General features: G+C 39.0%; 1 protein-coding gene across 6 annotated transcripts in view; it reads right to left on the bottom strand.

The window, feature by feature from the left end:
- The window catches only part of eml5 (EMAP like 5), a 223144-nt gene that overhangs the window by 64524 nt on the left and 144327 nt on the right, over nt 1–14293 (bottom strand). For 3 of the 6 annotated variants that reach the window (XM_068038838.1, XM_068038839.1, XM_068038837.1), the window contains exons 24-28: nt 13275–13363; nt 12053–12229; nt 11367–11568; nt 7304–7430; nt 2190–2204 (exon numbers count right to left, since the gene is read on the bottom strand). In XM_068038838.1, coding sequence (XP_067894939.1) covers nt 2190–2204; nt 7304–7430; nt 11367–11568; nt 12053–12229; nt 13275–13363 — 610 coding nt within the window. The remainder of the gene's footprint in view (nt 1–2189; nt 2205–7303; nt 7431–11366; nt 11569–12052; nt 12230–13274; nt 13364–14293) is intronic. The other 3 variants (XM_068038834.1, XM_068038835.1, XM_068038836.1) reach the window with 1 other exon arrangement.

Here is a 14293-nt window from a genome sequence, read left to right as displayed (position 1 = left end):
GGATAGCTCTCCCAACTTTGGCAAAGCCCTCAGATGGTAGTAAGGAGGACTTAACAAAATGGTACAAAAGTAAAAGCATGTGTCCTGTTGCAAAGAAAATTTATCAACCACAGAGGATTTAAGGCATGGGACACATGATTCAAAAGGTTATGAAATACACCCATGTGCCTATGACCACAGAAGCACGATGCAAATGGATTAACTTGCAAAGCTTAAGATTTAAGCTGCAGGAGGAAATGCAATTAACCAAGAACAGCAGCAGACAACCAAGGAAATGGCTCTGTGAATCAGGAAAGATGATAAGACAATTACTGAAGTTTCAAGGTACAGCTGCTGTAACAAAGACTACTGCTGAGCCTAGATATATCAGTAATCAATAATATCTTCTCTCTATTTTATATAAATATCTATAAAGTTTTCACTAATTATGCATCCTCATAATAAAACAAAAAACTTGCACTTGTAATAGTGTCACAATCAATTAATTTTCAAATCTAATTATCGTAGTTTTGTAGGTAAATGCAGGAATCAATTTGTGCACAGCCAAGTCCCACAAACAGCAATGACATCAATAGCCAGTTCATCTATATTTGGTGTTGCTGATTGTAGATGAAAGTTGGCCAGGGCACCAGGGGAACTTCCTATTCTTCTTAGAAAATTGGCCATGTGATCTTTTGTATCCACCTCAACAGGCAGACATCACTTTTGTGTTGATTTATCATCTGAAAGAAAGCACCTGCAACAATGCAGCATTTCCTTGGTACTGCACTGAAGTATGTACTACTAACTGAGTCAAGCTAAGATACTACTGGCACAGGTCTTCCTATTTCTCAGAGTTCCCTCTGTCTCCCTTTCTGCTTGCAAATTGTCTAGTTTACAACAGGGTAAAAATTCAATTTCTGCAAATCTACTTTCCTTAATTATTCCATATGTGTGGTAAAAATATTCACTTTGCATGCTGTGAAATAATGTAAAATAAATGTCCATTTTCTGCAAGAGTATCATTTGGAGACATTTGCGGTTGTTGCTGACATACGTTGATAGCGATTTTTGCACAGATAATATTAGGATGACTGTATGTTGCTTTGCAATGGGTTAAATTAGTGCACCAAAAGTTAATAACGGAAATAAAGGTGAAGCTAGTGGCAATATTATATATGTTTACTACTGCCTGCATTGATAGAAGGTCTGACGAACCAAAGTATAACACGGTGGGCAGGTTTAAGGGAAATGGATCATGCACATTGTCCTTTAACCTCAGGGATTTGGGTTTAAATTCAACCCAGGCTGCTGGAAAGAAAGTTTCTAAAATAACAGATATAGATAGTCCCAATATATTCAGACCGGAGCCATGCTCTGATACATCAGTGATACCAGATATAAATATACATCTTCAGATACTTTGTGGTCTAGTCAGTATGCAGAAGTAGGGGCTGGGACTGATTGAGAAGTCAGGACTGCCTAATGATTGCTTTGAAGCTAATGCTGAAACCACGCTCTTGCAGGTTGCACCAAAACAGCTAGGCAAGATCCATTCATGAAGAAAGACTTTATTGGGTACTGTCCTTGTCTGAAAGCTTTCCAGAGCTAATTCTAGCTAATCTTCACAGCCATGTTTGGATGGAAGGCAATAAGGAGATATTTAACGACTTGTGGTTGCTGGGGCTGCTCCACCAAACAATGTAGACCATTTAAAGCCTAAATGGAAATGAAATAGGGAACTTACGTTGTAAACGCGACAGTTTTGGAAGACATATTATGGGGAAATTAACATCCAAAATCATAAAATCTAAATAACATCTTTAAAGTGAAATAAAAAGCAAACTACATGCGGATCCTGGAAATTTAAAATAAAAACAGAACATGCTGGAAATACCTTTCATCAGTTCTGATACTTCAGTGATAAGGTCATCGACCTTAAACGTTAACTCTTTCTCTCTCCTCAGATGATTCCAGACCTGCTGAGTAAATCCAACATGTTCTGTTTTTATTACCTTTATAGTGATGTTTCTTTTGTTGGATAATGTGCCTGTCCTACCTTCTGCAGAGAACCAAAAAATGAGGAAGAATAATAGTTTAAATGTTCCAAATATAACTTTAATTAAAAAAAGCAATTAAATTAATTACTTGATACATTGATGTTTTGCTATGATTTAGGACAGCTAAGTGCACATATATATTATGCTTACCTGACTATTCCCTGCCTTCAGAGAAAGCAAGACGCACAGAAAAAGGAGGGAATGAGCAAGAATTAGCAGAAAAGTTTGAAAATAGATTTAGAGATTTCAGCTTTACTGTCATTAGATGAACAACAAAACTACTTTGTGGAAATAAAAATAGTTGCATTTGTATAATGCATCTCATATCAAAATGCCTCAAAATACTCTTTACACAAATTACTTTTCCTTGACTGACTGCTACACAGCCAAATACTTATTTTGCATTATACAAAGAAAACACTTGCATTGGTGTTGCTCTGCTAAAACAGATTAATTAAGAACACAGCATCAATTTTAGGTTATATTTTCTCCTATGCAATGCCAGTACAAAACTATGCATATAGTGACAATGTACAGCACAATAGCCTGCAATAGCACTCCAAAATGGTGAACAATGAACCAATTTAGCTGGTCCTTCAATAAAAGATTGCAAAATCCCAAAATAATGGTCAGAGTTTCTGCAGTAGTGAAAATGGTCAAAAAACACATCCAACACAGCAAAACACAGTTACTGAAGCTATAACTTTCTTCAGAAAAATATGCTGGCCAAGAGTTTCTGCTTTGGGTGCAATTGGCGTGCAAATTGCGGTTAAAATTGGACTACTTTTTGAGAAGTTTTTTTCTCAAGTTTCTGCTCAAACACATATGTATATTGCCAAATATAAAATCTGCCATAAACCTGTGCATTTGGGAAGCAATTTGGAATGTAATTAAAAAACATTTTACATTAAAAGTATTCTTTGATATAGTTAAGAGTGGCAATGTGATGCAGCTTTACTAATACAGCTGAAATGGGTTTAGTGCAAAAAAGTGTTTTTAATCAATGTTGAGTGCACCATTTGCGAGTAACTGGATTTTAAATAAATGAAAATTGTCAAAAATATATACAGAACCATTTACTAGTTACATTGATGTGCAATAATTAGTTTCTTAGTAAATTTTTAAAAATGTTAAACTTTTAAAAACGTACCTTGCATCTAAAAAGAATCTTAATTTTAAGAACCTTCGCCGAAACTCGCAATAGTGATTAATTCAATATGGGGGCTTGGCTAGTTTTGTGGCTATGGTTGGCTTCTAGCACTTTTATTTAAGCTAAAAAACAAAAGATTGTGGGAACATGATTTGCACTAAAGATTCTATGATCTTTTGCATTAGTTTGGCCGATTTTTGCAAATTGTCCTGAAAAAACCAGCGCAACCTAGCGGAAACTCCACCCCACTATATGGCATGTTACAAAAGGTAAGACCTATAATTAAACATTTAGGGACAGTAAATCCTGAATAATTTTATCATTTAAAATGGATTGGCAAGACAACCTTATGGACAAGTGCTAAAACATTTTCTAAAAATAGCAACAATTAATGGTTGTTGGCTATTAAATCAGGTTGTGCTAAATCCAATGGTGAGAGAACAATATATTTGGCAGGTTTTCCACTTGAGCTTGTCATCCAATGACCCTGTTGAAAGTGCAAGAGCTTGGATGTTAGGTGAAGATAAGATTAGGCTTAGATTTGATGGGCTATATGTTCCATTCCCCAGCAGGGTGGTGGAGGTCTGGACCTCACTGCCTGAAAGAGTGGTAGAGGCAGAAACCCTCATTGCATTTAAAAAATACTTTGATATGCTCGAGATGCCGTAACCTACAGGGCTATGAACCAAGAACTGGAAGGTGGGATTAGGCTGGATGGTTTTTGATTGGTTGGCATGGACATGATGGGCTGAATTGCCTCCTTCTGTACTGTAAGTTTTTCTATGTTTCTAGATATTTACATAGTAAGAAAACACATTTAGGGAAGCTGTGTGAAAAATACCACTGATGGAGCCATATCCAAGTGTTGAGTTCAGAAGAAGGGGCTGGAGAAGTAAACAGGATATAAAAATGACCGTAAAAGGACTTGCATATTAATTTGATTTATAATGAACTTTATAGGAAACTGTAAAATGATTTTTCTGCTTATATCAACTCTTGGTAAAATTATGCAAATGAAGAAAGGCCCAGCATATGCTAATGCATATTATTGTTCCAGTAATTTCCCACAGAAAAGTTTAGGAGCTAAATATTGGCCTGCACACATTTTTGGGCACAGGGGCATGATTTGCAACCTGCTCACACATGTTCCCATTGAGCCAGGCAACATGCAAACTTGGTGTTACCTCCTCATTCACCTGATTGTAGCATTGGTCCGAGTGGGGTCAGCGCTGCTGGCTTCCTGAACACTCAGCAGGAGGTAAAGCGGCATTCGCTGATAATGTGGTGCAGGCAGACTGCTCCTGTTAAAGACAGTGCACTCCTCTTAAAGGGGAGCTGCACTCAGTGGAAGGGAGCTGCTGCAGACTGCTTGTACTGACACTGGTTGCAAGTAGGAGCAGCACAAATTGAGCACCAGGGAGGAGAGAGGGCTCAGGGGTTCACAGATGCGGAGCTGGAGGCCTTTGTGGAGAAGGTTGAGAGGAGAGAGGTGATGTTTCCGTGGGAGGCCAGGAGGCCCACAAGGCAAACCCTCAGAAGGGAATGGGAGCAGCTGGCCAGGAAGGTCACTGACCAGAGTCTGGCCCGAGGATCAGACAGCAAGAAGTTCCCTGACCTCACATGGGTGGTTAAGGTCAGGAATGCATCTTCACATGACATCTCCTATCCACCACACCACTCATCCAATGCACCACTCACCCACCGACAATCCTGAGCACTCAGGACTCAGGTCTAACAACCAGATACACTGTCTAACCCTCACGCACATTCCAATTATATCAGCCTCACACCTAGCTTCTGTTGCTTCCACATACCTTCAGCTATATAGCTGCGGCAGACATATTACCCAAACACAATGTAACACAATCACTGACATTCTTTGCTCCTGCAGGACAAAGTGATCACTGGGAGGACAGCCGAACCAGTGGGAGACGAGGACACCTGCATCTTCTGAACCCTACAGAGGGAACAGTGCTCCACAGCATGGGGCCAGCTGTGGCAGAGCCTGTGGCATCCGCTGTCGCTGAGAACCTTGAGGATGACTGTACGCTATTGCCTTATGGCCCTTCTCAAATCCCACCTCACCTTACTCTTCCTATCTTGCATGATGTGCAAGCTTCAGATTGTGTGACCATGGACCATTTGCTTTCCCACTGATAACCCCAACCTTTCCCTTCAGATTTTCTGCTTTCAGATACCCAAGCACTCCCGCCTGACCACCAAAGCAGCCCCAGTAGGAATAGAGACAGCAACAGCACAGCACTGATGAAGAGGCTTTGTCACTTGATCTGACACTCACAGCTACCAGCTCTGTTACAAACACTGCACTTACCTTAGAGGCTAGTATTGCATTGGGATCAGCCCATGGTGAGTCACTGGGCATGAGTGGGTTGCTGCCAGGCCAGGGGGAATGGATACTTTGGGTGCCACCTCAACGGAGGGCAAGGTCACACGTGAGTTCTGTTACAAGGGTCTCAGATGAGGACTTCGATGGAGTGGCGTGCAGGAGGGCGCTGATGAACATGCATACCGAGATGCTGGATTCGTTGGTTGGCCTGCCAGACAGCCTCCTGTCATTGTCAAGGAACATGGTGGAGTCCAGCTCCAACTTGGCAGACAGCATCACACAGAACTTGCCCTCTCTGTAGCCTCTGCCCCATCTTCCTGTCATGTTGCAGACCCAGAGGCACTGCAACTGCAGCTCCCCCATACCTGTTGCAGCCTTTGTGTGGACAGGTCACCACTCCCTGCCAAATCCAGCAACTCACCACAATAGCTCCAAAAACACTTTACAGTACTTCCACAAACTTTGCAATAATAGAAGTTATTCTAAATCACCTTACCTGCAAGTTGGATGGCTAAACCTTTAAATAATGCTCGTGGGGGTTCCCTCTTGTAGCTGAACGCATGTTGTTTGGTGAGTGATAAGCAAATGTATTCTGTGGACCTGGGTGGTCTAAGTTTGGAATCCGTGCATCGACTCAGCCAGAACGGCTGTTTGATGTCACGATTTGGCTATTCGGGAAGCTTTCAGCACATGCATGGTGCACCCATTTGAGTGCCCTCCCAGGATGGGTGCCAAGTGGGCCACGCCCCACTCGGAGGGCCTCTGCCTTTCATAGCATCAACTCCAGTGGCGCCAAGGAGCAGATTTGTCAGCTTTGTGGTTTCAGCTGGGCATTCTTCTTTCGATTAGGGAAGGAGAGATAAATGTTAAGGGCAAATAAACTGGCTTGTTAATATGGATCATGTAGCTGCTGGGTCAAGAATTGCACTGCTTATGTTTGGAAGCATCATCTTGACCAGGGATTATGTGGTATTGAGGAGAAACTAAAGAAAGAAATTCTAAAGCTCGACAACTGTCAAAAACTTTGCATAGCAGGTCATTAGAATGAACTGGTGAAGTATTTATTAAAACAAAATAATCAAAAAGTGTTATGTTTCTATGGTGAAACTGAATTGTGGAATTATTACATTTAGTGTCAGAGCACAGAAAAATGATAGGAGAGCAAATCTGTTTGAATTAGTCACAGATGAAGAAGAAACAGATAAAGAATGGGCAAAAAGATAACTGTTGAAAAATTGTAACAGGGCAAGACAAAGTAAGTAGAGTAAAGAGTTAAGTGTATATTTTAGCTTCATAGGATTAACCTATAGTAATCAAGTTACTCCTGATGTTATGAGGAACTTTATTGTTGTAATGCTAACGTTACTACCAGCATTACAATGCATCATATAAAAAGATACAGAAGCAAAAAGGAGAGACATTTTCCTGGACTTGTTGGCAAACTGGTTAATTAAATTGCTGACATATTTTCCAAGAAAAACACTTATTGTGCCCAGATTTCATTAAAACCCAGAAGGCTCTGGTGAAGTCTATGTAATGAATCTTAATCCTATGTGTGGAAACTTGAAATAACTTTGAAAAACTGCTTTCCAGTGTACACATTAGCCTGAAATAAACATTAACAGTTTTACTGATAATTTACTCTTGGTCTGTTAAAGTATTGCTACAGAGTAATAAAACCTTGCAAAAGCATAACCCATATGAGCGAGAATGCAAAGATTTATGCGTCTCATGCAGCAACTCAATTTTCTGTTAGATGCACGATACCTTTCCTCTTGGGAAGGTTCTTTCTGCTGTAGATGAGGTTTGATTCCAGACATCGGTCGAAGACTTGTTGTAAAGGCCCTAATGGTGTAATTGATTTCGTTTTCCCGGGTAACATCACTGTCATAACCTACAACAACAAGCATAACATATTCAAGACTGAAGTACATTAATCTTTATGACATCTCATATGTAATATTAAAGAAATTTAATCAGTGAAGAAAACTGTCATTTGGAAAATATTAAATTGCCAAGAATAATTTTACTTTACCATTGGAAGAATCACTAATTATGATGATATACGACATTAAATATTAAAAATATTTAATCTGAAGAGGTTGAAACATGAAAAAAATAGAATAATTATTTTCTTCTTTAAACTGGATCAGGTCAAAATTCTAAGTCAGACAAAATACCATAATGCAATTCACTAAGGGAGCAATTATTCTGGCCCGTGTCCAAATATAGATAATGCTGTTCATATCTACCAGTATTCCAGCCCAAAGGAGAAATATAGGAGGCAACTAATTCAAAGAAAGTTGACCATTTCTAAACAAGTTTGACCTGGTAGCTGGCAATCTGCATCTATAGGGCCCCGTGCAAATACAGCAGGTGACACTGCAACTTGCAAAAGGTCTTTTGTATCAATGTATTTAAATAATCCACTATTAGGGTTCTATGTATGCTTAAAGGTTGTGGTTAACCCATTAAAATAGTGGGTCAAAGACACTTTGGGTGCCTTACTGCTACAGAACTCTAATCTGGTCTGTGTGCATACTGTACATCTCTGTACACTAATCCTATGCATCTAACTGCACATTGAAGGTTAAACTAGCTAAAATGACAGAAAATGTATGTTTAACTTCAATCCATATTCCATGAAGTGGTCAAATCTTAAAATAAATATTACAGTCTAATCTTAAATCTGTGTACAAAATAATATTGTTCTTTTGATCACAATTGATTCATAGTCCTAACATCAAAAAATAAGAGTATACAAACAGCGAATCTTGCAGTCCTCATCGCTTCTACTTGGAAAGGTATCCAGATGCAAATCTGAATGTTTAATTTATGTTCACTTCATAAATTCACACAAATAAGGAAAATAGTGAAATTCTGAGAGAGTAAAAGGAACGTTAGAAGGGTAACTAACTTTTTAGGTGGACATTCTAGATGTGTATATTGTAAATTATGACTTGTGCAACATAACAGTTGTCCAGTATCTTTGGCGTGCTAAATGAATTGAAATTAATTTGAATAGCTGTTTCATGGGACTGGATTTTATCAAAGGCTCGACGTCGGGATCTGTGGCTGCGGGGGGCTGTGGGGGGGGGTGGTGGTGGTGCATGAAGATTGCCACAGATGAGGCCCGCCACAGACCTCAAATTCATTAACTTACCTGAGTTAATGACATTCCCTTGCCTCCTGAAGTGCTGCCGCGATCTTCATCCTGGTGGCCGGCACTACCGTGCCTTCGGATCCCCGTCCGGGGAAACGAGGCACAACATCTGTGGGGAGGTGGGGAGGAGTTAAGTTTCTCAGTGCGGGAGGGGGTGAGCGGGGTCAAACTATTCTGATTGGTGGGAAGGGGATAAAATTAAAAGTTTGCGAACTTTGTGGCGGGGGGGGGGAATGGTCAGGTACACAAGGTAAGTATTTTTGGGGAGCACAGGGCAAGGATTGAGTGTATTGTTAATGGGGGAGGGGGTGGGAAAGGGGCTGGAAACATGTATGTAATTTTTTAAAATCAGTTTTATTAAACTTTCCCTTGAAACATTTAAAATTAAATGTAAGGGCTGGAAGCCCTTTAAAAATGGTGCTGGCGCCTGCGCAGTGGTGCCTTTGCCATTGCCGGGGACGGCTCACCCACCCCCTCCATGTCATTGGGTGGTGGGGGGGGAGGGTGTGATGCGATCCGCCCCGGCCATGTAAATGAACTGCTGCATATAATATCGTGGCGGTTCTGCCGTGTAAAACCCGCGTGTGCAGGCCGCCATCTTTACGACCACCGCCGCAGCGGCAACATAAAATTCAGCCCATGGTGTGTAAAACTGATCTAGTTTGTAGTATTCTCCCATTGTTTTAGACAATGAAATCTACAAAAATTCCTGTAAGCAACTTACTGCATTCAAGGTTAATTCTTACATCTGGGCTACATTCTTTCAAGCAAGAAACTGAAAATGAATAATGTATTTCAGGTTGTAAGGGATGTTGTCTACTCACTGAAGCTGTGAGGGTGTTCAAATGCCTATTTAGTCAAATAATTCACAGAAATCTAGCCATATTTAGGACAGAATATAGATGAAACTTCACTGCAATTTTAGAAATGAACGCATCAACTTGTTCATATGAAATTATTTTACTTTTTGAATGAAGGTGTTCACTCATTTATTTTTAGTGGATTTCATTATGAATTGCTGAAGGACTGCAGAAACCACATTAATAGCCTCAAAATTGTGGCAAAGGAGGAGGTTGATCAGAGCATATTGGGAAGACTCAATTTGACCAACAAAACACTGACACAGAAACCATACGAAAGCTGTTGGTGTTAGTCTTGGAAGAAGAAACTGAATCCCAAAATCTCAACAGCCTGGTAATAGTAAAATATACTTTCTTGTTGAGCAATCTCCAAAACACATTGAAGTATTTGAAAACAATTATTCATGACAAATGATTTAAGCAGCATAACAACAGCAATTTCCGGAATCTCTAACAGACACAATGAAAGCAGGCTTTTTCAATTTCAAGCACATGTTTAATTTCAAGCAATAAACTCTATAGCATCCACCCGACGATTGCTGCATCCCAAGTGGATGGTGAAGAAGTCTATTCTATTTTGGGGTTGTAAGTGTGAGAATGCTGGAGGATTTGTTGAAGAAGTTTAACCTTCAGTTGTCCCGTAGGATACGGCACAGATGAGGTACATTAAAGACTCTGGCCTCATTCAAAGCAACAGAGTTAGACCTTAGTCACCGGTTCTCCAATGTTCTCAAACTGAGTAAATGACTGAACAGTGTCACCTTGGCTCAATAAATTGTACTTGTACCTATCATTTGGAAGAATGTGGGTTGACATTTGGCATTTCACTAGACTGACACTCCAGTTTGGTACTGATGAAATATTAAATGGAGGATTATAGCTGGATATTAAAGATCCAATGGCACTATCCAAAGAGCGGAGAATTCTCCCAGTATCATGGTTAACATTCTTTCTTCAACCGACTCCACCGAAAGTAGAGTAACTGGTCATTCACCTCGTTCCTATTGCTGTGTGCAAAATGGCTGCACATTTATCCGCATAACAATACTAACCACTTTACTGTATGTGAAATGCTTTGGGATATTTTGGAGAGATTTGGAACAAGACCATATAAATGCAAGTTCTTTCTTTCACACCTGCAGACAATATCAAGTACAGGTGCACACATGTTTTGTCGGAAAACAGCTCTAATATAAGCCACCTGCTTCACTCAGCCACACACACTTCTATTCTTTGTACTGTTCACTGTCCTGCAATGCTGGCTTAAACCTTCACTGTTAAATAAACAGACAGCTTGAACTCTTACACTGAAGCCAACAGAGTGCTAATTCACAGTTTGAGCAGCTGATCTGGCTGGTCTTGCTACATGGAGGGGAATCAGTGATTCAGCTATTTGATTTTACATCTAATATGGTATAACACTTGGTCGGAAAATCTCAGTACAACAAAGAACAACTTCAGTAAATATAGCACTGAAGTAGATATATTGGTGAGATACAATCAAAAAGTAAACTTTATTGTATCATATCTATGCCAAAATTTTGGTAGAACCAAAATTTCAACATCGAACTCTTGCAGGGGAAAACTACTTGGCTTTCCGCTGCTAGAGCATTTCTATGCAAGTAACCTCTGTCTAGATCCAATAAAGTAAATGGTTACAAAAATAATCTATTCCCAATCACAGAACACAATTTTCAACTAATTCATGTGTAGAATTTACAGGGCTTGCAACATTATTTCATTGCATCCCTATTTTATGAGTATACCTAGTTAATTTGATGTACCGAACAATGTAAATTATACCCACCTCCATCTTCATCAGAATCAAAATCAGACTCCTCACTGTCATATTGAATGATTTGCTTGTATCCCTCCACCTCATGTGTCCAGACCATCACTGTTGTGTCTGCTCCCCCAACTGTAACGAGCAAACTGTCATCATGTGTCCAACGTACATTTGTTACGTGTGTGCTGTGAGCCACGTATCTTTTGAACTTCCCATACTTTCCCTTAATTCAAAGAGGAAACCAATAAAAATTACATTAATTTATATTTATAAATGTCCAAGAGATAATAATTGCTATAATCTGGATTTTTTAAAAAACAAAATATGCCAGTGTCTCAATTTATCTTGATAAATTATTGTAAATTCATAAAATAATTTTGGTAGACAATTTTTTTCAATATTTGTTGCTTTATGGGTTTCTAGTACAGTGGATATACAAATAGCAAAAGATAGAACTTTGATTCCACTATTCATCAAACAAGGCAGCAATTTATTTCTCAAAATATTAGTATTAGTAAGCCTCACTTCCGTTAATTTTACATAAATCTGAGTAAAACTGTAATTAGTTCCATTCTGGGCAAAGAACAGATAATTTAATCTTTTACATCATTTTTTTCCCATTTTCATTTATTGAAATAGAATTTACAAAAAGAAACACATTTACTATGTTACTTTAACAATCAAAGCAAAAATGAAAATGCAATTACCTTCACTGGGTATCGGAACAACTTCACAAAGCCAAAGTCATCTCCTGTAACTAGCACTTTTTTGTTACTAGTAAGACAGGATGCAGAAACATCTGTGACCTCGCTTACTATGGGCCAGATGCCTTCACATGAAGGACCCAAGACACAAGTCCAAGAGGTCCAGTCTATCTTGTCCACCTGAAAGAGTAAGTCTATTGTTGTGATAAAGTCTATTAATTGATACAAATTTTATCTCAAAAACTATTAATGTAAAAAATAATTGTACTCTACTGCATATTATTCCTTGCAAGACTGTTTTCCCCTCCTTTGAAATAATTGTTTGAGTATTACAGTTAGGCTTTATTGCCCAACAAATGTTCACCAAATTTGAATTAGCCTGAAAGGAGTAAAAGTCCTATTTGTACAGTTTGTTTTGTACTAGCTTTTTAAAAAACTGTTTTCAACAAATCTTACAAAACAAAGACCAGCTTGTTAAAGACACTGCAGTGAAAGTACTTGTTTAATAGTAGCCCAGAATTTGCTGTAAAATAACAGCAGGTTTAATGTGCACGCGGTTATTAATGCATAAACCGTCCAGCAACTTGTGACACGGAAGAAATACCCCCATGATTTACAATTGTAACAAATTGTTGGACTATTTGCGTCACTCTGCCATTAGCCTCATAAAAATGACAGTTTGCCCTTAACCTCCCCGTGAGTTTCAAGATATTGCACATTAATTGCCAATTAAATTCTTTGCAGAAAATTAGAACTGCTATTTGGCCTAAGTGCCTTTTCAATTTACATAACTCTCTGTCCCAAAAAGGGAACAACTGAAACTGTGGAGTCTCATTCCTACAGATAATGAATTGTTGTTAGAGGTTTTTTTTAATATTATAATTTTTAAACATATTTCTTACTTTTCCTTTCTCTTTTTTGCTCTTAATCCAATCTTTCTTTCCTTCTCTATTTCTCTTTCTCTACCTGATTTGATTCTAATTCACCACACTTCCTTCATCTGCTTCATTCTCAATTCTTAAATCTCATTGGGTAAGGAGATAGACTATTGGTCCCATTGTTCACCAAGGCCCCAGATGCCCCATTGACCTCACCATGCCATTATCAGCTTGCACTTCCAGCACAAAAATTTTTTAAGCTGAAGTGTGAGGGGGAAAAACGTCAAACAGGACATGCTGCGATATGCCCCACTCCAGCAAATTTTGGGCCATTATATTTATCTTACCTCTGCCTTATTTATAATCTGAGGTTTTCCACGAGGAGCTTCAAAGAATAACTGTTCCTTAGCACCTGTATTAACTTGTAAAAGTTTTCCTGTTGAAAAGCAAAACATATTGTTGCTCAACATCAATAACTTTCCCATCAATCTTCAATTTCATTAAACTGGATTGATTAAAAGAAAAGCAGAGAACAATTTGATTTTTGTCTACTGAGTGACATTAATAAAATAGATAGGATACTGTTGAATATGTGACACCAATTTTCAGTATTTTGAATTATTTGGTTCATTTACTTAAAATCATTTTACATCTGCTGTATGACTCTATGACTCTAAACTCTGACCTGTAGTTGCTGGGCTTATCATTACATTCTTTTTTGAACAAGGGTGTAACATTTGCAATTCTCCAGTCTTCTGGCACCACCCCTGAGTCTAAGAAAGATTGGAAAATTATGATGCACCAGGAACCAATGTAGTTCAGCGAGCACAGGGTCGATGAGTGAATGGGAATTGGAGCGAGTTAGGATATGGGCAGCAGAGTTTTGGTTGTGCTCACATTTATGGCTGGTAGAAGATGTGAGGCTGGTGAGGAGGATATTAGAATGGTTGGGCTTAGAGGTAACAAAGGGAGTAGCCAGTGTCGGTATGACCCTGCCTCTGGCAAAATTGCTTGGAGGCGGGATTGCGTCAGATAGATGACTTGATGTGCACCTTTTGAAAATTCCCCATCGCGCCTCCAAAGCTGTCTCCGTACAGCTGATAAGAGTCCCCACAAAGTATCACTAATTACCTTTCATGTAAAGTTATCCTTCTTCTCCACTCTGGTGAAAAAAGCTATAACTTATCATCCTTTATCCCCGCTAATATCTTACTGACTCAACACTGCACCCTTTCCATTTGTTTTATCACCTTCCTATATCTGGTTAATCAAAACTACATACCAGTCTCCAATAGTGGCAGAACTATGATCTATACCAAGTTGAACATTATCTCCTTGCTTTTAAATTGCATGCCTCTAGGTATAA

The sequence above is a fragment of the Heterodontus francisci genome, chromosome 9, assembly GCF_036365525.1.
Source record: "Heterodontus francisci isolate sHetFra1 chromosome 9, sHetFra1.hap1, whole genome shotgun sequence".
Lineage (NCBI taxonomy): Eukaryota > Metazoa > Chordata > Chondrichthyes > Heterodontiformes > Heterodontidae > Heterodontus > Heterodontus francisci.
The sequence above is the reverse complement of the archived record's forward strand: the minus strand, read 5'-3'. Positions and strand labels throughout refer to the sequence as shown.